We start from the raw sequence: 25,584 nt of genomic DNA, 5'->3' as shown, positions 1-25,584 counted from the left end.
ACATCAGCACATGCTATCCAATCTACTTCAAGTGCCATCAACCAGGTTTTCGCGCCATCGATGACAGGAAGGAGCCAACATTGCTGAAACAATAACAGCAGCGCTACTGTCCCTTGACAATGCAATGCAAAGGTAAGTAAATCTTCGATTTGAACCATTAAGCGAGGTTGGCAGATTACGAAAGCTCTCCGTGAACTCGAGATGCTTGATCGTTAAGCCAGCTCTATACCTCACTCGCAACGAAATTTAGCATACTACTATTTTGCTCGAGGCACTTCTTCAGGGCCCCAGCTTTCACAAATCCATTTAGTTACTCCAAATTGCCGAAATTTTTGGCCTTTATATCCTTCGTGTTTTCAAATTTGCTGACTCTGCAGCCTGCACTGCATTGTGCCCAAGAAGAGTTCAATGCAAGCAATCAGAAGCTGTCTCCACTCTTCCATCTTCCCTCTTCACGCTAAATGGACTCACGGTGTTTACCTTCAGAACATTCGAGGCAAGAAGAGCGAAAAAGAAAACTCTGTTGATCACCCCAATTTGGTGTTCCCAAGTTTCCCCACGTAAACTGGAACTTCTCAATGTTTTGTCATCACTTCCTTGTTTCCGAAGACAAAGCAGCAATTCATGGATCATGACAATAACATGGCGAACGACCCTGACCAGTACATTAAGCAACATATCTTATTTGTACCCACTATTAAGATTGCTAAAGCACAAATTGCAACCCCAAAAAAGCAAAAAGTACTCGGCTTCTGGTAGATCAGCAATGGCCCGCATCAGTATATTGCGTCTTAGTCTATTTCTCCTTTTGTGCGCGTTGTCCAGGGGCGACGAGTTCACATTCTGCATCAGCATGTACCAGAAATTCGCCGATTGCATGGCATTCCTCGGAGGCCTCGCCCCGGTGCCCACGGGAGACTGTTGCAGAAACCTGCTAGCCCTCAACGACCTCGCCAAACGGAACCAGTCGAGCCCGGAACTGCTGTGCCAGTGCATCGAGGACATTGCGTACGTGCTGGACACCCCGTTACTCCCCTCCCGGATTGAGGATCTCCGTGGTCAGTGTGAAGTGCATCTCAGCTTCCCCATTTCAAATGGCATGAACTGCTCCATGTAAAGCCCTCTCCTGTTCCCTCTTCCAACTTTCTCGTGCACTCTTATTTGTATTCCACCGCCGTAAATTTATCTTATCTTGTGCTCATGCAGGGCTAATTTTGGGGCATGAGAAGACAAGTGAAGCTCGGGTTCACTAATGAATAAGGACTGTATGTCCGATGTCCAATGCATGGACTCTTTCCTCTGTACTAGAACAAAATCCGTGTAAAGGCAGTTGTTATAGTCACCATATTTGACAAAGTCCAAGACTGCTTTAAAATCCACAGAAAAGGTATTCAAGTTGATCAAGTTGCACACTGATAAGGATCTTATCTACATCAGATTGTTCAAAGTGAATCTCAGGGGCGCTTTAAGAGCAAAGACCTGATCTGATCATCCTGAATTCAACTCTAGATCAGATCATTTCACCCGAAACGACATACTGTCTGAGACATAAACATCGTGCTAGGACCCGCCTGGCTGAAGTCATGATCCGGAAACTCCGAGGTGTTCCTTGGAAACACACATGACAAGCCATACTCAACTTGAGCCAAACAAGAAAAATGATTGGAGGATCAGTTATCGTTTTAACATTGCTATTGGAATGGTGACTCCTCGGAGTTACCGGCCGCAACAAGTCGTTTCTAAGTCTTCTGTGTCCCGCAATAAACGACGAGACGTATCGTTCGTTTCCTTCAAAGAATCAAAGTCAACCAAAGTCGTCGGGAGCGACGCGTAATCCCCAAACACGCGGGGCTGGACCTGGACAAATAAAAACGCACACGAAAAATTTTGAAAGTCAACCTCCTTCGTTCAAAGTCTCTCTCTCCCTCTCCCTCCTTCTCTCTCTCTCGCTCTGTCTCTCTCTGTCTCTCTGTCTCTCTCTCTCTGCGCGCAAAGGTTTGCAGAAAACAGCGATCATCATGCACGGTAGAGAAATCCTGCACAAGATGAAGGTTGGTGCATCCATCCATCTCGTTTTCTTCCTTTTTCCGCGAGCGATCAGCGCGTGAGTGGTTTTTACGACGCTGTGGCAACTCGTTTTGCCGCTAACGCCGGATATAGCGATCAAATTCCGAATTCGGAATCGCTCCGTCGCGATTGTGGGATTTGATTGTGGTCACTGGTTGTCAGTGGAGATGCGCATCTTATCTTCGAGACGTTTATTGCTCGAGTCTGTCGTCCTGTCCCGAGTTCAACTCGCGCGGGCTCGTGGCAGTTACGTCGCGATTATTTTTTAGGGGTCTAATCGTGATGAACAGTGCGAGATACTGTTGTTCCAAAGCGTATTGGTTGCTGTTATTAGATTTTTTGGAGCCCCGGTTACCTACAGGGAGATATATAGAACCATTGTTGAATTTCTCATGAAATTTTGTTAACGAAATGTGTTCGTGGTTGTTTAAATATAAATCTGTGTATGTAGCTCAGATCAATATATCGTAGGTTCAGTTCTCATACCAACACAATGTCTGTCTAGTATGTAGTCCCCATTTTGGGGATTGATTGGGATTTCTGGACGAACTGTGTTGTCCGTCGATGTACTCGAGCTTCTTGCGGGTTATTAAAATTTGTGTATCATCCGTAGAGAAGGATAATTACTTAGCAGTGAAGTGTATTGAAACGCAAAAGTGCTTGCCCTCGCGTCACAACATTTTCAGATTGTGTTGCTCTGTACCTCTACGACATTGCTCGAGTGCTGTAAACTTCCAATTATGTTGCAGAAGGCTTGCTGAAGTGGCCGATCATGCTCTTTTCAAAAGCTACACATTGTACTGATATTGCTAGTTATCACATTGCAATGGTGGAACAGAGAATTTAAACCTCAACTAGTTAAACTGTGGAGCATGTAAAAAAAAAAATCAGATGTGATGATCATATGCAACAGTCATACGCAAGGGAAGTGAAATACAATGCAAAAATAAGATGTCGGTGACTTGTGAGTAGTGACTACATGCAGAACCGAGAAGAGAGTTTCCATCAGTAAAAGTAGCAAAATGTGTAGCATCCCGTGTGGTAATGCTGTTAAACTGTGTTTATTCGTGTGTTTTAACTTTCTAGCAATTCTGTTAGCTTATCTAGTGGTGCTAGTACATTTCGTCAATGCTTGCTTGCACGGAGATATTTAATATGACTTTTAGGGTTAGATCACACGGAATAGGAGAAGAATATGCATGTGATTTATGGTTTCTTCTTGATTCATTCTTTTCATACACCCAAGTAATTTCTGGTCCTTTTGAGCATAATGGGAGCTCTCTGTTTCGTATAATCTGGCTGTTCAGATACTACTTGTTTCCGTTGCTAATTCAGAAGAGCTGAATATGCGGTTTCTGGGGAATAGTTCCTTTTTTACTAGTTGGCTTTGCTGCTGACCATTTCTCCCTCTTTTCCTAAGACTCTTATTGGTTTTATATTTTGTAGGTGAAAGCCGGGTTAGGTTCATGCTTGCCTGACACAGGAAAGGGTAAAAGCAGAGCTTCTAAGACCATCACCCATGGCTATCACTTAATGAAGGGAAAGTCGAATCATGCCATGGAAGATTACGTAGTTTCTGACTCCAAGCAAGTGGACTCAAAAGAGTTGGGTTTATTTGCAATATTTGATGGTCATTTAGGCCACGATGTTGCCAGTTACCTGCAAATACATCTGTTTGACAGTATTTTGAAGCAGGTAATGCATGCTAGTTCATTTTAACATCTGGCCATTAGTATTTTTGCAGTTATTCATGTTGGTTTGTGGATCTTTGTTTCCATTTGATAAGTAAATGCCAAACGTTTGATAGAACAATTATTTCTATGAGCAGCCAGACTTCTGGACGGACACTGAGGCTGCAATAAGGAGAGCCTATCATACAACAGACAAGGAAATATTAGAGAAAGCACTTGTCTTAGGAAAAGGAGGGTCAACTGCAGTGACGGTGATACTGATTGATGGCCAGAGGTTGGTGGTGGCGAATGTAGGAGATTCTCGTGCTGTCATATGTGAGAACGGTGTAGCCAAACAACTATCAGTTGATCATGAGCCAAGCAAGGAAAAAAGGTTGATTGAAAGCCGAGGTGGATTTGTATCCAATATTCCTGGTACGTGGCTACTGAAATTCATGCCAAATATTCTCATGCTTCCCTTTACTGTGTGGTGTACTGGTTTTCGCGCAATCTTCAATTGATCACAAGGCAGTAAAGCTCCTTTGTAGGACTTGCGTTGTGTGATATGGTGCTCCATGTGAGGGCCAGTAGCCTTATTTGAAGAAGTTTTCTGCATTATTTTCTTACTCAGGACGGGTATGAATATTTGAGCTTTTACATAGGAGTTCGTCTCCATGTTTCCTACCTAGTGTTGGTATGCTAGATAGTCGTAAGAAAAGCTTTAACATGGTATAAGAACTTAAGAAGCTGCAGTAGGGGCTAGTGTTTATGTTTATCAGATCCCCACAAATATAAGTATAAGACCAGCAATAGTAAAACTTCATGTGGGAGGGCTTAAACCTATTTGCCCTTGCAGGAGATGTTCCACGAGTTGACGGGCAGCTGGCTGTAGCGAGGGCCTTTGGTGATAAAAGTTTAAAGATCCACCTGAGTTCTGAGCCGGATGTTGCAGAGGAGATGATTGATGATAAATCTGAATTCATCATTCTGGCTAGTGATGGTGTATGGAAGGTCAGTCCTAATACTGATCATCATTCGATCTTTCCTTCTCTCTTCTTGTTGCTCTTCATTTACAGGATAAGGAGATAAAGATGATAGCATAGTCTAAGCTAGCTGAAAAGAGAGCCATTTGAGAAGCTGATCATGCACATTATAATGCGACCACATGTGTTCGTTTTAATGACTAGATCTCTGATATCTTCGTGATGTCCGGCCACAGGTGATGTCCAATCAGGAAGCAGTGGACTCTATCAAAAACATGAAGGATGCTCAGTCGGCTGCTAGACATCTGATAGACGAAGCTCTTAATAGGAACAGCAAGGACGACATCTCTTGTATAGTTGTGAAGTTGCAATGAGGTTTGTGTTTGATAATCAAATTGTTGGTAATCTGTACGCGTGGACCGGAGACATAGGTTGGCCTCAATGTGTTACCACACCACTTGAAAATGTGTCGCTTTTGGGCTGCACAGATTCCATAATATTTGGCCATCACGAGCAAAAGCCCTTTACTTAAAGCGAAGCACTGTGCTTCAGTAAGCCAGTGGGGGTCTTCAAAGGACGATGCTGCGAAACCAGTATCCACCTTGAAATTCTGGTTTTCTTTCGCAAATCACGTTGACGATTCTTGTCACGTATTAGCATATGATTTAACGTTTGTTGGATGGTTTTTGTCGGAATGGTGGGCTGCAACATGAGAGCAGTTTTTAAAATCTGTAGCAATTCCAATTGAGTTCGAGCACATCTGTTCCTTCCATATGGATCTAGAAGAACTCGTTCTTTTTTCATATTTTCGCTTCCTTTTTCCGAAGGTTTTTCGGTTTTCTTTCAACCACAAGTATCATTTCCCGCAACATGTCAATCACTGACGACCATAAGACACCCCCAATTTAATTAAGAGCCAATTTCTTGCTCAACTACGGAGCGGTACAACCCGCCATCAACAGTCTTCAGACTAAAGCTTTAACTGCACTTGTCCTTACCATTTTGGTCTAGATTGATCCACGTTCGTCAGTACGCAAGTAATGGTATAACAACGACACTTTGAAGCGGACCGAGATTAAAAAAATCCGCAGAATTCTAGTACATGAATTAGTACATCAATCCCCTTTTTGTCTCTATCTGCTCTTGACCTCTTCCTCATCGATATCCAATACCTTCCCCATCGCCCCTTCATGTGATCTCAACGTGGGAGTCTTGAAGGAACCGCCGTCCACGTGGACGCATCTGAGCACCCTTGGTCCATCAGATAGAACTCCAGCCGTTGATTCCGGCGGGGCCCAAAATTTTTTGATAGCGTTTCCCTCTCCCAAAGCCGATTGCGGCACATGGAATCGAATCGGCCTTTTATGATGAGTCCGCACACAAAGCAAAAGAACAATTTCTAATGTCAGCTCCTGTTGGTGTCGTGGGTAGGGACCCGAAAAAACCCTCGAGAGAATTGAAGCGTTACACAGAGACAAATCTCGTCACCTGCTTCGTCCATGCGGATTCGCCACGTACCTTCTTTTGCATGCTGAACCCTAATGCCATGCAGCCACGCATTCTGAGCCCCATACCCTCCTCATCATCCTTGTCATCTCTCTCTCTCTCTCTCTCTCTATCTCTAATCAGCCCTATATAAATGGCCACTCCTCGTATCTCTCTCCTTCGTGTTCGACCTCATCTTATAATTTCTCTCAGTCCAATTCTTTTTCACACACATAGATCTCTTCTTGCTAGTTTTGCTTGTTCTTTAAGCATGACCAGCGTTTGCGCGGAGCAGCATAAGTTCCACGCCTCCCACCAACTCTTCTCCTCCAAGAGGACGCTCGACATCCCCCCCAGGAAGCTCCTCAGCCGCCGGGCTGCCTCTTCCGCCGCGCAGCACCAGCCGGCGCCACTGTCGGCTCTCGACAGCGGCCCGGACGTGTTGTCCGACTACTTGCCGCGCATCCCTGAGGCCCCGCTGCAGAAGTTCCTGCCGTTCAACCACGGCGGCGAGGACTCGGACTCCGACGCCGACCCTTACTCGTCGGACCACTTCCGCATGTTCGAGTTCAAGGTGAGGCGGTGCACCCGGAGCCGCAGCCACGACTGGACAGACTGCCCTTTTGCTCATCCTGGAGAGAAGGCCCGCCGCAGGGACCCGCGGAAGTACCACTACTCAGGGACCGTCTGTGCCGAGTACCGCCGCGGGTCGTGCAGCCGCGGCGATAACTGCGAGTTCGCGCATGGCGTCTTTGAGTGCTGGCTGCACCCCTCAAAGTATGTTTCAGGAATTTTACAACTGGGATTTTGATAATTGGCAAATATTAGTCCTGTTTTGCAATATCGATTTGGCAATTGTTTCCCAATGCATGTCGTCTTTTGTAATTGTCAAAATTCAACAGATCCTGTTCATTTCTTGATCGTTGTCGATGTCTCGTATAGGTATAGGACTGAGGCATGCAAAGATGGCAAGAACTGCAAGAGGAAGGTCTGCTTCTTCGCTCACAGCGCTCGTCAGCTTCGCCTCTTGCCCGGGCAATCCGAGCCCGACTCTCCACAAGAGATCAACCCCGACAAATCCCAATTCGGAAGCTCGGTCCCTTCGTCTTCGCTGCCTCGCTGCTGCCTGTTCTGCCACTCAGTCACTGCCTCCTCCTCGCCGACCTCGACCTTGCTCGGCATGTCCCACCTGTCGCCGCCGCTGTCGCCATCCCAGTCCCTGTCGCCACCCCTATCGCCCCTCAAGGGCCGGTCCCTGGGCGGGTTCTCGCCGATCTCGCGGTACTCCGACCGGTTGGAGCCGAGCTGCCTGAGCCAGGGCATGAGCTACAAGGATGTCCTGAACGAGATCCTGACTTCGCTGGACATGATGAAGATGAGCAGCGAAGTCTCGCCACCGCACCCATCGACCTTATCATCGCTCAAGAACCGGACAACCACGCCTTGGGTTGATGTCACGAGCGGCGCGAATGAGGAGCAGACCCAGTTCATTCTTTCGCCTTCAGGCCCGAATCCGCCTCAAGTGGCTAGGAATTTCTTCGGTGGCGATTGCTTGAGCAACAGAGGAGGATTGTTTGGTGACAAGGTTAGCGAGGGCAATTCTTGTGATGATCCTGACATTGGGTGGGTGAACGAGCTCCTGATGTAGCTGAGAGGGTGAATTGGATCCCCGGATGATGATGATGATGATGATGACTGAGGATGGCATTTTGGAAGAAGGTAACAGCCAAAGCTGTACAAATTGGGCGGTTGGCACTTGGTACAGAGCAGAGACTAATGAACGGGGCTTGGTGTTGCTTAATGTTTTAGGTTTTGCTTAATATTGTTTTGGGGAGTTGTCGTTTTTTTGTTGTTGTATTGACGGTTGCTTGAGGTGGGATTTCTTCAGTCAAAAGATGTAATTAAGGAGGTCAGAAGAGAGAGGGAGAGACACGACAAGGTTTTGTAAATTTTTTGACTGATGTCCTAAGCTGATTATGATTTGATTAAATGTTATTTGGAATAACAAATCCGATAACAGACTTCCGTTTCAATAGATCGACTTGCTAAATGCGCGAGAAGTATGTCGTGTGGAATTTGTAGATCAAAGCCAGCGATCCAGGAGAAGAGCTGACTCGAAATCTAAAGCGGTAAGTCATATTAGCAAATCTTAGTAAATTTTATGGGATTGTGGATCAGCTCCGAAATTTGGCGTCGTGGGAATTCCTTGTGCGTTTGTCTATTGCGCAAGCAAAGTGATTTCCAAAATGAGGAGGACGAAACATCGAGTAGGTCCATGTGAAAAAATGTTTAAAAGTAATCTTGGGCAATTGCAAAATCAACTTAACCCTAGAGAGGGAGAGTGATGACAGAATTTTGCGATTTGTACTATGTAGAGATCAGCCTCGTGTGGGCAAATTACCACAAAAGTACCAAAATAAATCAGGAAAAGTACAAAAAAAAAATCGTAAATCTATTTGAAATTTTATCAATTCAATCATAAACTTTTTTATTGGACTAGTCTAGTCCTAAAATTTTTGCATCTCTGCCAATTGAGTCCATATGGCCAGAAATTGATGACACGAATATTTTAAATAATTATTCTTAAAAAATTGAATTTTTTTTTTTCATTTCAATTTAGTAGATGAGCAATCCTCGTCAGCCATTGGGTGAGGGCTAGCCAGCCCTCGTCTAGATCTAGTAAGGGCCTTTGCAGCCTAATCCTATCGTATTTGTATCAATTCAGTCCTAAATTTTTCGATTCGACCCGTTTAGTCCCGACCCTAATTCTTCCGATCAATTTTGACGGGAAATCGCTAACATAGATGCCGGTCATCCTACGTGGCACGATCGGTACTTACGTGTACAAAAGTCTCGCTTACATACATCATTGAATGTCTCTCTCTGTTTCTCAGTGGGTTCACAAGGATGTGCCCCGCGGGTGGAGCATGATCCCATGCTTCCCAGGAGGGAAACAGGATATATAGATTGGGTGGAGATGAGAAGGGGAAAGGTGTTGTAGGGTTTGATGGAGACTGCCCCCCACATGAAACCTCGCAGGAACAAAGTATGGCCCTTCCCTTAACTCACTCCCTCCCACCGCCCATCCCGATGCTCGGCATCCCATCCCATCCCACCCCACACTTCACTCGACCCTCCCTCGTCATGGGCGCCTCAGACTTTAAACTCCTGCCCATGCTTTCCAAACGTCTGCCTCCTCAGTCCTGGCTCAGACCCAAGGTAAAGATCTGATCGAACGACATCCATCGGTTCACGGGCGTTATCCGAGATTTTGAAACATGGGATTACATCTCTATAAAAGGATACAATACCTTTCGTATCGTCTGAATTTGAATGATTGCAAGACCCATTTTCAAAATGAAAGTCCCCAACCCAAATTGCCGCATCGCGGTCGACTTTGCCTTTCGCATCCAAACGGTGCAATTCGATATGCAGTTTTTGTATTGTACTTTTCCTTGGTCAAAACGGAATTTTGAAATCAATCCCGCACCTTTAAGCAAGAAATCGGGTATTTGAAATAGATTGTTTTAGATTCCCTCCGGGGTCAAACATTGCCATCAAGATAAAAGTGAAGCGTCCGTCGTTGTTGTATGACTAAGTCGTATCTTTATGAAATATTGTCTTAAAAGTCATAAATATATTACATTGGTATCATTCAGTCATAAACTTTTTAATTAGACTAACTTAGTCATAATTTTTTTTTTTATATTGGTGATAATTGAGTCTATCCGATCAATTTGAATACTTCAGTCATTTTCATGGATACTACTAAAATACATCAATATGACCAACTCGGGAGTTTACTCATGAAAAGAATCCATGCAATCTAACTAGTGGAGATTAGATTAGGCTCGCTATCTACCTCGCGTTTGTCCCGTTGCTAATTGAAAAGAGAGCCAATCACTTTAGAGACGTTAGATTACTTGTAGGACATAGAGTGGCATTTTTCAATTCAAGCGTAAGATCCAAACACTTCGAAATTAGAAAATAAAAAGCTAGAAACCTCAACGTGCATGAATTCTAAAGTTGACTCAAGCGGTAAGACCGCGTGTGGTTGACTCAGAATTGAACCTATCAAATTGAGTTATATACCCACTTCTTAACACATGTTTGATTTCGACCAAAAAAAAAAAAACCAATATTTGATGGGTTGAGTTGTTACATATGTTAGTTATATTCGGTAAATATGTTTATGGGTTACAACGTACTTAGACACAACTCACCTTTTCACTTTCTCTCGCCTTCACTTAATCTTGTGTTTGTTCGCTCCATACTCTCACTTGAATTTAGACATGAATTTTCTTTGATCCAGTTAAAAAATGAAACTATTTTAGCAATATGAGTCGGGTCATATATATGGATAATAAAATTAGTATTACATAAAAATGAGCCAATTTTTGTCCGACCATTGCTGACCCCCATCTATCTGACGGGTCTATCGGGAGTCTGTTGAAAAATGCTTTGGGCATTTTTTTTGTTTTTTTGGTCGGAGCTTCGGTCTTTAATGACGGGCATGCGTGCGTGATTAACCGCTAATCATTATTATCATTAGTGAGACTCGTGCATTGTGATGTAGGGACACGTGGACCAGCAGCGTGGCGAGTACGTGGTTGCGAGTGTGGCGCCTGTGCCGGAGGCCGAGAGATGCGGACAAAAGCAAACCACGCCGTTTCACGAAAAACATGTGGCGGAAGGCGTGATTTGTAAAAATTAAAGCCGTATGTTGATGACTAAGCTCTGCGGTCAGCTTTATTTTTTTCCCCTATAGTAGCAGGACGGTGGACGTCCCAAAGCGTACTGGTTTGGAAAGATTAACGTGTTAAACACTATTGACTCCTAGTCATTGTATATCTAATTAAGCGTCGGAAGCCATACGGAACTTGCTCGCTCCATATTTTGGACAAACTGTGGTTACTCTAGTTCTAGAATTTATTATGCGCAGAGATGTGAAACGAAACGACGACGCGGATTCACATGTTTCTCATTGTCCCAAGGCGTTTTGCCCTTGTCCATATCTCAACCTCCCCGTTCTTATATATATGCACACCCCCCCGGAGTCTCTTCCAGAAACACCACACGAAAACACAAGCACGAACTTATCTTGACGTTCACTGATCGACTGCACCCCCGATCGATCCCCGGAAAATGACGGTACTACCAATGTGGAACGAGGCCGGTGCCAAGTGGACATTCCAAGGCAACGGCAGGCTCATTACGGCATCGGCGATCACGGTACGCGGCATCCTCAACCACGTGATGGAGAACCTCGACGAGGAGGACGGCAGAGCCGTCATCCCGCTCGGCCAGGGCGACCCCTCGACGTTCCCGTGCTTCCGCACGGCGCTGGTCGCGGAGGATGCCGTCGTCGATGCGGTCCGCTCGGCCGAGTTCAACTGTTATGCCCCCACCGTCGGCATACTTCCCGCTAGGAGGTAATACCGAGGCATGACCTAGAGTGACGATGATTTTATTATCCAGTAATCATGCACCAATGCACATGCGAAAATAGTTTCAAACCTTAAACTTAAAGACTTGTCTGTTTACTATGTGCGTGCACCCTCAACTCTGCGAAATGTCGACACTTACACTCCGTTTGTTTCGCAAAAAATAAATAATTTAAAAATATTTTCTTAAAAATGGTTGCTCATATTTTTTACAAGAACGAATAAACGAGATATATTTTCATTGTCTACGAAAATATTGAGAACAAATTATTGTCGATAATAAAAAAAGTTTCCATTGACTTATTATTGATGCAAATGGTCATTTTTAAGAAAACGTTTTTTGGGTTATTTATTTTTGGCGAAATAAACGGAGTTTCAATGTTATTCATTTTTACATACATAGTGATAGAATTTTATGGAGGGCAACACAAGAAATTACTGAATTGACCGCACTTTATCATCGTTAAATGCCGGAGAAAAGTTTGGTTTTTGAAATGGCCAGCGTTGATTTAATTAACAAGCATGAGGCTAACTTGAGGTTTATTTTTCAATAGGGCTATTGCCGATCATCTCTCCCGTGACCTCCCTTACAAACTATCCCCGGACGATGTCTACCTGACGATAGGAGGTACGCAAGCCATCGAAGTCGTAGTGACGGCTCTTGCTCGCCCCGGCGCCAACATTCTGCTTCCGAGGCCCGGATACCCGTGCTATGTCGCACGCGCGGCGCTCTGTGGCCTCGAGGTGAGGTACTTCGACCTCCTCCCTGACAAGGGCTGGGAGGTCGATCTCGAGCGCGTGGAAGATCTTGCGGACGCGAACACAGTCGCGATGGTGATGATCAATCCTGGGAATCCATGCGGGACTGTCTTCAGCTACCAGCATCTGAAGGAGGTAAATTGTTTTTACGAGCTGTTTTAGTGCTAGTGTCACCTGGGCAAGGACAAAGCTCGTGCAGCGCCTGGAGAGCCGAAACACCAGGCCGGCATTCCCTCCATAGATCATTTCCAAGAACAGCAGGGAGAATCACATTCTCATAATTGATTATACCACACCTAATTTAGCTCGGGCAGCCAATCCCTTAAGCGGACATATGAATCGCTTCAGCACAACAACTAGTTTCAACCTACCGTAGCCATCATCAGGATAGCAAAGCCAACCCCGTCTATAGATTTCCTCCAAGATGATAATCATCACATCCATGTGATCCTAGCACGAACAATCTAACGACAATCTCGCGAACCAGCTGGGTCGTCCTCTTCTACATCTCTCGTTCTTCACCAATCACCCCTGTGCCATGAAGCCACACTTTTTAGCCCACGTGGGTACGGGACAAGTCGGATAGCGATTCTAGCATGTTAGCTCATAGTCTTGCCTGAATTTGCTCTCAGACTATAGAGAAAAATTACGTATAGCATGTCAATGTACTACCGTTTTGACCAACACTAACTTCCTTCGTTCTTTTCTTATATTTACTTCAAATTAGATTGCCGAAACGGCTAGGAAGCTTGGAATCATGGTTATTGCGGATGAGGTCTATGATCATCTGGCCTTCCGGGATACGCCGTTCGTGCCCATGGGTGTTTTCGCATCTATCACTCCCGTCTTGACGGTGGGCTCCCTATCGAAGAGGTGGATAGTCCCCGGCTGGCGACTTGGTTGGGTGGCGACGAACGATCCGAACGGCTTTCTGAAAGATACCGGGGTTGGTCTCTCTCTCTCTCTCTCTCGGGTACGATGACAGGGGTGATGGTCGATTGCTCCAAGAATAACGAAATAATGTTTTTGGTAAATTTCAGGTTGTCGAGTCCATTGTAGGATTTCTGAATGTATCCCCCGATCCCGCAACCTTTGTTCAAGTACGTTAACTCTCATCTCTCAGCAATAAACCGGATTCATGAGGATCGGCATTGTCCTAATCAAACAATTAACCTGTCTGCAAACTTACTTTAAAATCATGACAGGCGGCAATCCCTCGTATACTTGAGAGAACGGGCAAGGAATTCTTCTCAAAAGTTCTTTGCATGCTAAGAGAGGCGTCGGACATATGTTACGACAAGATCCGAGAGATGCCTTGCCTCGTGTGCCCGAAGAAGCCCGAGGGGTCCATGTTTGCTATGGTACGAGCACAAAATTACATTTATGTGGTTCCAGGTGATTTGTCTCTCCCATTCTGAAGAACTGAAAGATGAGAAACAAATGACAGGTCAAGTTGGATTCATCGCTGTTGGAGGACATAGAGGACGACCTGGATTTTTGCGTCAAGCTGGCTAGGGAAGAATCCGTCGTCGTCCTGCCTGGTGAAGCCCGCTTCTCATACTTGGCAAAATTGAAATTTGTTTCAACGTCGCGAGGCAGGCGACGTCGAACATCATGTTCGACATATTTTATCAGTGTGGAAAGCTGAAGGGCAATGTTTTACCGTTCTCTTTGCAGGGATAGCTTTGGGAATGAAGAACTGGCTGCGCATAACCTTCGCCGTCGAGCCGTCTTCCCTCCAAGACGGCCTCGAGAGGATGAAAGCTTTCTGCCAAAGGCATGTCAAGAAATAACACATGGAATCGATATGTTCCATGCCTCGATGGAGCGGTACTGCAATCTACCATCAGTGTCGAGAGAGTAGGATCCGAAGCTCCATCGAGATATCCATTGCAACTTCTTTGGGGTTAGTTAGTACTTGGTGTTAGAATTTTAGGTGCTCGTAGATTGAGACCACAACATCTTGTTGTTCGTCTCTCAAAAATGTTGTACCACTAATACTTGGTTGTGACGACTCCACACCAAATAATAGGTTTTAAACATAAAGTAATTAGGTAACTGTTCCTGTGATGCTAATCAAGGCAAACAAAATTGGGTAACTCAATAAAGAGTTGGTAAATCAGAAAAAAAATATGTATGATATTAAAAACTTGTAGCATTGGAAGTACCGAAACTCTTCGAGAGCCTCCGTGTTGTGTCCGACACTCTCCGACATGCGATTGACAGCAGTCGGGGCTCTAGACACGCCGGCGATCCGCTAGTCCAGCATCCCGATATGCCATTTCGACACGTGAGAGGTCAATTTTAAGCATTTTCAATAAATTAGAGGTTTGATAAAATTAAAAAAAAAAAACTAGAGGTCAAAATGTAAATTTATCAAAAATATAGTTATTAAAGTCATATATCCAGCCAACCCAAAATTAATATATCCGGCCATAAAAAAAAGGTAATTGCGAATCTCTAAAAAGAAGAAACTACCGCCGATATTTTTATATTTGTCATGTATATATATATATAAAAAATGCACATTAAATATACAACGTATCTTAACGTGTTGAAATTCTTCGTCGTGTCGTGTCGCATCATGTCGTGTCGTGTCGCGTATTGGTTCTACTTAGGTTGTAGCTAACTAAAATAAGAGTTGGTAACTTAAAACTCATAAAAAGAGAGGGGAAAAAAAAAATCCTCTCGACGGATGGAAAACTTGTGTGACTCGCGAAAATAGGCCGAAAACCAATCATAATAACGAAGTGGAAGGAATCAGAGTAGGCAGTGGATGATTGAAAAGGCAAATCGCGTATGAATCACCATGTCCGGAAAACATCCGGCTACGAGATTACCATTTTCCTCAATTCAGATCTATTCATTCTCGCTTGGTAATAAAGCCTCTTTTGTCCCTGCTCTTAAGTCCCTTTTTGCAAAAGTATAGACATAAGATTTCGGCATTGAAAGTAGAATTTCCCCGATTAATGGGATAACCATTTGTTACTAAATATGGGACGTTAGGGGTTTATTCAATCGTTAAAAAAGAGGATTTGATTGAGTATTGAGGAATCAAAGAATTTAACCATGAATACCAAACGAAACTATTTCAGGCCGCATGATCCATTGCTAAGATTTTTTGTTCATTTATTTTTCGTAAGTGATTATTTTTAAGAACATATTTGCCACGAAACAAATGAAGCCTCAACAGTTTTTTTGGGAAAAATTACTAAAAAAGTCATGAATCTATTGTAATTGTGTCAATTCAATCATAATCATTTTTTGTCATTTCAGTTTTAAATCTTTTATATTTGCTCCCAATCAATTTTGGCCGACTGGCGTGGCATTGTCATGTGGACTTCTTCAAATAAATTTTTAATCATTTTTTGAATTTTTGTATGCTATTTTTTTCCCTATTTTTAGCTAGACTTAGGGCCGGTGAGAGCAAGGGGCCATGCTCCTCACCTGTGGCCAACGTGGATCAATCGGCACTGAGGTCGACTTTTGTTAACAATTTTTTTAAAGAAAGTTTCAGAACAAAATACTTTTGCTTAATCTTTCAGATTTTCAATACCTGCAAAACGCAATGCTTGCCCACATTTGCTAATATTCTGCAGGAACAGACAAGCTCTGGAGTCTGCACCATTGATACCCAATCGAGTCATGAGACAACTCTATGTCGTCATTTCAATGCATATTTTATAAGGAAAAAAAAAACAAAAAATTCTAGGAGTAACGCCCAAGCATCAGTGAAAAGTCCAATGTATGTAATATATATATTGGGCTTGCTCTCCACGTTCGAGCTTTTTGTCCCTTAGCAACTTCAAAAGAACAATCTCAATTTGTCTTCTTCAAAAGTCCATATTTTCTATAGACTTTAAGGTCCGCCCGACATACTATAGTTCGCGTCAAGCTCGTTATCAAGATGTCGAATTAGCAAGCAACGACAAAATTCAAAAGGAGCCATTAGGGACGAGTAAACTTGTCAAATGGGTGGGTTAGGTTGGATCGAAAATGGTCTGATCTAAATAGACCCGTTTTCAACCATTTTTATGCAATGTAAATCTAGCAACTCATATATGATCCGACTTATATTCTTAAAATAGTTCCGTATTTGAGTAAATCTAGGAAAACTCATGCTCAAATTGAGATGAGTGTTGAGAGCGCGCAGTAGGAGTCCCCGGGGAGATTACCTAAAGGGAGCCCAAGTCCGAGCCCGATAACATATCTAGTTTGACCAACTTTTACACAAAAGCTTAAGCTAATGAGTTATGGGCTAACTAGGATATATTATCCGCTCCACACCATATTAATTATCCAATGTGGAATTTCTCTAACATAACTCACACATGCATAACTAGATTCCTTACTTGAGATATTCACTAAACAGCTTTGATATCATTTATTAGGAGCGCACAGCAGAAGTTCGATACCTTCGCCTGGGGAGATTACCAAGAGGGAGCTCAAGTCTTAGCCTATTAACATAGCTAGTTTGACCATCATTCACTCAAAAGTTTAAGCCAATGAGTTATGGGCCAACTAGGACATATTAACCGCTCCACAACACATCAATTATTCAATACGGGACTTCTTTAGCACAATTCACACGTACATTTTAACAATGAGAATGCGAAGTGAGTGAGAGCGATATCAAATGAGCGCAAGAGAGAATGAAAAGAAAGTTATAGATGTAGGTTAAGTTTAAGTAAGTTGTAAACCCATTTAATACTCATTTTGCCAATTTTGATTCGGGTCGAGACTCGAGACGACATTTTGTTGATGAGGGGGAAGATAACATAAGAAGGCGCAAAACTTCTAATACAAGCCAAGGCACTATAGGGCTTCTTCTTCCTCAATGTAATGGAATATCCACCATTAATGGGAAAAACATCATCCATGACGCTATGCCATTGCCCTTCACGTTGTATCTATCCAAGCAAAATTTGTCCAATAGACTATGGAGAAAAGATAACATAAGTTCCCTAGGTCACGCAAACCATGCAATCAAATTTTTTTTTGTCTGTCTTATTTCTAACTCTCATTTCTCTAACTTTTGTTTTGCCTTTTTCTAGAGCGTGGAAGTCAAGCCTTGTACGGTTGTACCTATCATACCGGTGTTCCCACCATTCAATCCCTTTATCAGCAGGACCGTATTTCTATTGGTCTTCGTCGATTAGTCTCAAAATTCGAAAAAGTGGAACATATAAATAACAAAAATAATAATAAAAAAAAAAAGAGGAAATGTCGGGTCTTTGATTAAAAGTTTGAGTGACTCAACCTGAGTCAGTCGGTCAACATGGAGGACTCATGGGGTCCTAGGGGATAAGAGAGAGACCAGGTGAATCGTTGGTGTTTTGTGCACGAGTTGCTGAAGATCGGTGCATGGTGAAAGCTGAATAGGCTAGCGGAGTCAAGTATTTTAGACTGATAGGATAGAAAAGCAATACTTTTTTCTGGAAATTTGAGGGGTAAAAGCAAAAGTCTAAGTTATTTCATGAATGATATATGCAATCGATTTATTAAATAATACAACGGATTATAGTTGCCCGTTCAAATAAATAATCGTATCTAAATGCAATCGAAATCGGCCATTGTATTTAAAATAACATATATGTCATGTGATAGCAACACACGATACAAAACATTTCGTATATATATGATGATAAATTTGTCAAAACGAGCCATAAATTCCTTAGCCTATATATTACGAATTGAGTTGTTATACGAATTGGTTATATTCAATATATTTGCTTAAAAATGGATTTAGAATGGTAAAGCCCAACGTACATGTGTTGAATAGATTTATAACTTATTTTGACTCAATTAACTTTTACGACTCTTTTTTTATTTTCTCTCTGCTCATTTGATGTTGTGGTCGCACAATCTACACTATTACCTCAATTTGGACATAAGTTTTTATAAATTAAGTTAAATATAAAAGTGATAGCAATATGGGTCGTGTCAGAATATGAATTGAATATGAGTCACTAAAATAAAGTCAAAATAAATTAAATGAATATACTTAAGTCAGATCATTTTCAATTCTGTTGAAATCCGACCAGAGCCAACGGTTCGACTGGCTAAGGGGAGATTCATAGCGCAGTCTGTAATGATGACCGGTCGACGGCGTCGCCTGATCCCACTTACGTGGTGCGTTTCTCGGGAGTCGGCCGCGCCACGTGCAGCTGAAGCCACTTCGCGCCAGCCATTGCTCCCGAAACGACACTACTTTGTCCGCGTCTGGAGCTCACAGGCTATTTATACACCCCCACTGCCACTGCAGTTTCGCCACAGACGCACAAGAAAAAACAAAGGCGCTCTCGTCTTTCTGATCTTTCATCACCGTCAGCCTCCAAATTCAACGGCGGTGAAGAGGGAAGAAGCAAAGAATGGAGAACGGGGCGCCGGTTTGGAAGTTCCGTGGCGACGAGGAGCTCACCGCCATCACCATCCGCGGCATCCGCTACCAGCTGATGGATAATCTCAACAAGGACGACGACCGCGTCGTGGTCCCGCTCGGCCACGGCGATCCTTCCCACTTCCCTTGCTTCCGCACGACGCCCGTCGCCGAGGACGCCATCGTCGACGCCATCCGCTCCGCCAAGTTCAACTGCTACGGTCCGACCGTCGGTATTCTTCCCGCCCGGAGGTAAAAAGCGATGACTTTTGAGATTATTAGAATCAGATAACTGGTTTATGTGCGCCACCTTTTTGGCTGAATCAAACGGGGAATAGGGGAAAATGAGAAGAGAATGAGATTTTGGGATGAGACTTGGGAGGTATAAACTGATTTGTTATTCCTTCCTTAGGACTATGTTTGACTGGATTTGTAGACCAGCTAATAAGTTCTCTGAGTGTACTATTACTACGCTCTAAAACGGCGGAGAACTTGTGGATTCGTCGCTTGCATCTGTTGAATGATGAGTGAAGATCATGAGCGAATGTTGTACTTTCATGGCCGGTATATCTGCGAGCTACAGTATCTGTTCGAGGGATTAGTTTTGCATCTCGTGAAATCTTGGGACGAGCAGATAACATGCTCTGTACATGCTTTGGTGATATCATGGATCGACTCATGCTTGTTATGGTCGGGATTGTTTGTTTAGCTGAGCATGTTATTTTTCATCCTTGATCTTCCTCGTGCCTACGAGTCGATTGTTGATGCGTTTAAGGCAGGCACCTACAGAGTCATGTACTTAAAAATGCCGGGATTTACATTGATGTGATCCTGCAAGATTGAAGAAATCGTGTAGTTAAATAGTCAGTGATTGAGAGGCTGGTGAGTGGCTAGTATGAAATGAAATTTAATCCAGGTTTTGGACCTAATTGTGTGCTCTGTTTCCTTCGTAACCACTGCGAGGGGTTGAATGCAAAATGCATAGTTCTGACAGTTGTTTTGCTTCATTCATTCTAACCATTTGGTTCATTCATAGTTGTATCGCAATATCATAGTAGCTGTTATTGCCGACCAATATCAGCTGTCTCGTAAATCATCTCGAATCATCATATTGCTAGCAAAGACAGTATGTTGAAAACAGAGAGTAAATGATGAAACCAAGCTTTAGTAACTACAGAATTAGGCATTGTTAATTGTCTGGAGAACAATTGAATATTGTGAGAAAGCCGCTATGAATATGTTGATCAATTCATTTCCAGAGCACACATTCGAGTGAGCTAGACTAATCCGTGGCACCAACTTCCACAGGGCTGTTGCTGATTATCTATCTCGTGATCTCCCATACAAATTATCACCAGATGATGTCCATCTGACACTTGGGTGCAAACAAGCAATCGAAGCCGCATTAACAGTTCTCGCTTGCCCTGGGGCCAATATTTTGCTTCCAAGACCTGGATTCCCATGCTACGATGCACTAGCTGCATATAGCCATCTTGAGACACGGTATTTCGATCTTCTTCCAGATAAGGGTTGGGAGGTTGATCTCAAGGGTGTTGAGGATCTCGCAGACGAGAGTACCGTTGCCATGGTTATCATCAATCCTGGTAATCCTTGTGGAAGCGTCTTCAGCTACCAGCATCTAAAGAAGGTTGCTTTTGCATTTTGTTTAAGATTTTTTCGTATCTTAGCAAGTATATGTCTCTTGAACATGGAAATATCTATGATTATAAGCGGGAATGGAGCCAATAGATTCCACTGGAGCTTAATCTAGAGAGCTACATAGCCTCTTGAGATGCTTCTTTATCTCAGGCAGTGGAAGCTGAATAGATTTGTTGCTAGTCGCTTTTATAATATTTGATATCCACATTTTTGTTGCATTAGCTGTTGTTCATCATTTTTTTTCTTTCTTTCTTTTTTGAAAAAAGGTTGCCGAAACAGCAAGGAAGCTTGGGATTATGGTCATTGCAGATGAAGTGTATGGTCATCTAGCTTTTGGGGATACACCATTTGTTCCGATGGGTGTTTTCGGATCCATCGCCCCTGTCTTGACATTGGGATCAATATCAAAGAGGTGGATTATTCCAGGTTGGCGACTTGGTTGGCTTGTGACAAATGATCCCCAAGGTTTTCTGAAAGACACTGGGGTCTCTCTCTCTCTCTCTCTCTCTCTCTCTCTCTCTCTCTCTCCGCGCACGTGTATGTGGGCGAGTGAGCACGACCGCTCGCTTGATTGCATATATTTTTGGGCCGAATTATGTGACTGCTGGGGTTGGTCACAGGATATTTAGATTGTTCCTTTTCTCTTTACAGGTTCTCAAGTCCCTTAAAGGCTTTCTGGATATATCCTCCGATCCTCCTACCTTTATCCAGGTACATAACTACTCCTGATAATTAACCAGTGACATTCAGATTTAGAGACGTGTGCTGTTTTTCAAAATGATTTAGTTAGTAGGCTTGTCTGCGCTATGTTTCTATCACTACTAGAGCGAGTTGTGGATATCCTTGGCAATTCATTCAGGAAGTGACAAGTTAACGAGAGCCTTTTCTCTTGAAGATGGATAATTAGAACGATGTATATCGCATAGCAATGTAGAGCGGCACCCAAAACAGATCCCCAATGATTTTTGTGTTTCCTCTCTATGGTCACCTCGTGTATGTTGCTTTTCTCAGTGATTGTAGACTGTAATGCACAAACTGTGCATATTCCTTTTAGAAGTGATCGATATTCTCAGTTATTGGGCTTATTTTTATTCATGGACGACTAGCTTCCTTATCAAATAATAGCTAATTATCTTCCGCTCTTCTTTGTAATTCTAACAGGGGGCGGTCCCTCACATACTTGAGAAAACAAATGATGATTTTTTTTCAAAAGTTATTCGCATACTAAGAGAGGCTGCAGACATATGTGATGAGAAGATTCAAGAGATACCTTGCATCACGTGCCCAGAAAAGCCAGAAGGAGGCATGTTTGTAATGGTACGGACATAACATACATGTATGTATGTGTTTTTATCTTTTCATCGGTATGGAATACAATAGTTATGTGATTTATATTTTGCTCGATAAGTGAAAGATGCCATTGTGACAGGTCAAGTTGAATTTATCATTGTTGGAGGGCATAAAGGATGATTTGGAGTTCTGCATAAAACTGGCTAAAGAAGAATCTGTTATTGTTCTGCCAGGTAAACTGAACCTTTCCAATTGCTGGTGAAAGGACAATATATTGATGTTACTCTTTATGCCATTGTTTCGTTTTCTAATTTGTTTCGGCTTTTTGAATTTTGCAAACGTGCCCCAACATTTGTTTCTCGAAACGCACATTGGCTAAGAATGCTAAAAGGGGCTTCGGAGTGCGAGTCCTGATGACCAACTTACTTCACAATTTTCCGAGGACTTTTAAGTGTGGAGAAATAAAAAGGATCCTAGTGATTTCATTTGAATTTACTCTTGGGGTTCTTGCAAAATAATGCTCAGATAATTCAGTAGCGAACCCATCCCTTTTCCGCTACAGAGTTCTTGCTTTTTCTCAAGCAATGTCCGCATCCATCAGATGATAATCAATGACATTTGTTTTGCAGGGATAGTTGTTGGAATGAAGAACTGGCTTCGCATCACTTTCGCCATCGACCCATCTTCTCTCAAAGATGGCCTGGGGAGGATTAAGGCCTTCTATGAAAGGCATGCCAAAAAATAAATAGGTCGGTCCACGCCGGCGCCGCAAAGGACTGAGATCATCAACTGCTCGTTGGATCTTGGGATGCCTTTGTGGCCACGTTGGAGATCATCGCAAAGTGTGAAATAAGATTAGTCAATTCATTAAAAAAACCTAATTATCCGTCAGCTCTCGACGGCGGCCCGGACGTGTTGTCCGACTACTTGCCGCGCATCCCTGAGGCCTCGCTGCAGAAGTTCCTGCCGTTCAACCACGGCGGCGAGGACTCGGACTCCGACGCCGACCCTTACTCGTCGGACCACTTCCGCATGTTCGAGTTCAAGGTGAGGCGGTGCACCCGGAGCCGCAGCCACGACTGGACAGACTGCCCTTTTGCTCATCCTGGAGAGAAGGCCCGCCGCAGGGACCCGCGGAAGTACCACTACTCAGGGACCGTCTGTGCCGAGTACCGCCGCGGGTCGTGCAGCCGCGGCGATAACTGCGAGTTCGCGCATGGCGTCTTTGAGTGCTGGCTGCACCCCTCAAAGTATGTTTCAGGAATTTTACAACTGGGATTTTGATAATTGGCAAATATTAGTCCTGTTTTGCAATATCGATTTGGCAATTGTTTCCCAATGCATGTCGTCTTTTGTAATTGTCCAAATTCAACAGATCCTGTTCATTTCTTGATCGTTGTCGATGTCTCGTATAGGTATAGGACTGAGGCATGCAAAGATGGCAAGAACTGCAAGAGGAAGGTCTGCTTCTTCGCTCACAGCGCTCGTCAGCTTCGCCTCTTGCCCGGGCAATCCGAGCCCGACTCTCCACAAGAGATCAACCCCGACAAATCCCAATTCCGAAGCCCGGTCCCTTCGTCTTCGCTGCCTCGCTGCTGCCTGTTCTGCCACTCGGTCACTGCCTCCTCCTCGCCGACCTCGACCTTGCTCGGCATGTCCCACCTGTCGCCGCCGCTGTCGCCATCCCAGTCCCTGTCGCCACCCCTATCGCCCCTCAAGGGCCGGTCCCTGGGCGGGTTCTCGCCGATCTCGCGGTACTCCGACCGGTTGGAGCCGAGCTGCCTGAGCCAGGGCATGAGCTACAAGGATGTCCTGAACGAGATCATGACTTCGCTGGACATGATGAAGATGAGCAGCGAAGTCTCGCCACCGCACCCATTGACCTTATCATCGGTCAAGAACCAGACAGCCACGCCTTGGGTTGATGTCACGAGCGGCGCGAATGAGGAGCAGACCCAGTTCATTCTTTCGCCTTCAGGCCCGAATCCGCCTCAAGTGCCTAGGAATTTCTTCGGTGGCGATTGCTTGAGCAACAGAGGAGGATTGTTTGGTGACAAGGTTAGCGAGGGCAATTCTTGTGATGATCCTGACATTGGGTGGGTGAACGAGCTCCTGATGTAGCTGAGAGGGTGAATTGGATCCCCGGATGATGATGATGATGATGATGACTGAGGATGGCATTTTGGAAGAAGGTAACAGCCAAAGCTGTACAAATTGGGCGGTTGGCATTTGGTACAGAGCAGAGACTAATGAACGGGGCTTGGTGTCGCTTAATGTTTTAGGTTTTGCTTAATATTGTTTTGGGCAGTTGTTTTTTTTTTCGTTGTATTGACGGTTGCTTGAGGTGGGATTTCTTCAGTCAAAAGATGTAATTAAGGAGGTCAGAAGAGAGAGAGAGAGACACGACAAGGTTTTGTAAATTTTTTGGCTGATGTCCTAAGCTGATTATGATTTGATTAAATGTTATTTGGAATAACAAATCCGATAACAGACTTCCGTTTCAATTGATCGACTTGCTAAATGCGCGAGAAGTATGTCGTGTGGAATTTGTAGATCAAAGCCAGCGATCCAGCAGAAGAGCTGACTCGAAATCTAAAGCGGTATGTCATATTAGCAAATCTTAGTAAATTTTATGGGATTGTGGATCAGCTCCGAAATTTGGCGTAGTGGGAATTCCTTGTGCGTTTGTCTATTGCGCAAGCAAAGTGATTTCCAAAATGAGGAGGACGTAACATCGAGTAGGTCCATGTGAAAAAATGTTTAAAAGTAATCTTGGGCAATTACAGAATCAACTTAACCCTAGAGAGGGAGAGTGATGACAGAATTTTGCGATTTCTACTATGTAGAGATCAGCCTCGTGTGCTCAACTTTTAAGGGGCAAATTACCACAAAAGTACAAAAAAAAAATCATAAATCTGTTGAAATTTTATCAATTTAGTCTTAAACCTTTTTATTGGACTAATTTAGTCCCAAAATTTTTGTATTTGTGCCAATTGAATTCATCCGGCCAATTTTGGCCAGAAATCAATTACACGAATATTTTAAATAATTATTTTAAAAAAATTGAATTTTTAATTTTTTTTCATTTCAATTTGGTAGACTAGAGCAATCCTCGTTAGCCATTGGGCATGGGCTAGCCAGCTCTCTTCCGGATCCAGTAAGGGCCTTTGCAGCCTAAACATATCGTACTTGTATCAATTCAGTCCTAAACTTTTCGATTCGGCCAATTTAGTCTTGAACTTGATCCTTCCGATCAATTTTGACGGGAAATCGCTAACATGGATGCCGGTCATCCTACGTGGCACGATCGGCGCTTACGTGTACAAAAGTCTGGCTTATATACATCATTGAATGTCTCTCTCTGTTTCTCAGTGGGTTCACAAGGATGTGCCCCGCGGGTGGAGCATGATCCCATGCTTCCCAGGAGGGAAACAGGATATATAGATTGGGTGGCGATGAGAAGGGGAAAGGTGTTGTAGGGTTTGATGGAGACTGCCCCCCACATGAAACCTCGCAGGAACAAAGTATGGCCCTTCCCTTAACTCACTCCCCCACACCGCCCATCCCGATGCTCGACATCCCATCCCTTCCCACCCCACGCTTCACTCGACCCTCCCTCGTCATGGGCGCCTCAGACTTTAAACTCCTGCCCATGCCTTCCAAACATCTGCCTCCTCAGTCCTGGCTCAGACCCAAGGTAAAGATCTGATCGAACGACATCCATCGGTTCCCGGGCGTTATCCGAGATTTTGAAACATGGGATTACATCTCTATAAAAGGATATAATAGCTTTCGTATCGTCCGAGTTTGAATGGTTGCAAGACCCATTTTCAAGATGAAAGTCCCCA

At 43.8% G+C, this 25,584-nt stretch overlaps 6 protein-coding genes across 6 annotated transcripts; all 6 read left to right on the top strand.

Moving 5' to 3' along the window:
- The first annotated feature begins 538 nt into the window (after positions 1–538).
- On the top strand, positions 539–22,604 carry LOC125312601 (probable aminotransferase TAT2). The gene is made up of 8 exons (XM_048271078.1): positions 539–550; positions 18,685–19,039; positions 20,096–20,435; positions 20,713–20,931; positions 21,098–21,157; positions 21,608–21,763; positions 21,876–21,969; positions 22,366–22,604. Exons 2-8 carry the CDS (start codon positions 18,780–18,782, stop codon positions 22,479–22,481), a joined length of 1,245 nt encoding a protein of 414 aa, XP_048127035.1. The 5' UTR covers positions 539–550; positions 18,685–18,779; the 3' UTR covers positions 22,482–22,604.
- Positions 778–1,242, top strand: LOC125312602 (non-specific lipid-transfer protein 13-like). Its single transcript, XM_048271105.1, has 2 exons — positions 778–1,113; positions 1,207–1,242. Exons 1-2 carry the CDS (start codon positions 854–856, stop codon positions 1,223–1,225), a joined length of 279 nt encoding a protein of 92 aa, XP_048127062.1. The 5' UTR covers positions 778–853; the 3' UTR covers positions 1,226–1,242.
- LOC115752307 (probable protein phosphatase 2C 58) lies at positions 1,924–5,210 on the top strand. The gene is made up of 6 exons (XM_030690443.2): positions 1,924–1,942; positions 1,973–2,051; positions 3,514–3,762; positions 3,896–4,172; positions 4,594–4,748; positions 4,957–5,210. Exons 2-6 carry the CDS (start codon positions 2,019–2,021, stop codon positions 5,092–5,094), a joined length of 852 nt encoding a protein of 283 aa, XP_030546303.1. The 5' UTR covers positions 1,924–1,942; positions 1,973–2,018; the 3' UTR covers positions 5,095–5,210.
- On the top strand, positions 6,394–7,986 carry LOC115752285 (zinc finger CCCH domain-containing protein 2). The gene is made up of 2 exons (XM_030690402.2): positions 6,394–6,982; positions 7,148–7,986. The coding sequence occupies exons 1-2, from the start codon at positions 6,477–6,479 to the stop codon at positions 7,851–7,853; spliced, it is 1,212 nt and encodes a 403-aa protein (XP_030546262.1). The 5' UTR covers positions 6,394–6,476; the 3' UTR covers positions 7,854–7,986.
- LOC115752360 (nicotianamine aminotransferase 1-like) lies at positions 11,338–14,245 on the top strand. Its single transcript, XM_030690505.2, has 7 exons — positions 11,338–11,637; positions 12,204–12,543; positions 13,136–13,354; positions 13,449–13,508; positions 13,614–13,769; positions 13,856–13,949; positions 14,086–14,245. The coding sequence occupies exons 1-7, from the start codon at positions 11,351–11,353 to the stop codon at positions 14,199–14,201; spliced, it is 1,272 nt and encodes a 423-aa protein (XP_030546365.2). The 5' UTR covers positions 11,338–11,350; the 3' UTR covers positions 14,202–14,245.
- LOC115734031 (zinc finger CCCH domain-containing protein 2-like) lies at positions 22,545–23,973 on the top strand. The gene is made up of 3 exons (XM_030664620.2): positions 22,545–22,578; positions 22,629–22,986; positions 23,152–23,973. Exons 1-3 carry the CDS (start codon positions 22,545–22,547, stop codon positions 23,855–23,857), a joined length of 1,098 nt encoding a protein of 365 aa, XP_030520480.2. The 3' UTR covers positions 23,858–23,973.
- Positions 23,974–25,584: the final 1,611 nt, after the last annotated feature.

The sequence above is a fragment of the Rhodamnia argentea genome, chromosome 10, assembly GCF_020921035.1.
Source record: "Rhodamnia argentea isolate NSW1041297 chromosome 10, ASM2092103v1, whole genome shotgun sequence".
Classification (NCBI taxonomy): Eukaryota; Viridiplantae; Streptophyta; class Magnoliopsida; order Myrtales; family Myrtaceae; genus Rhodamnia; species Rhodamnia argentea.
Note: the sequence above shows the minus strand (reverse complement) of the source record. Positions and strands in the feature narration are given on the sequence as shown.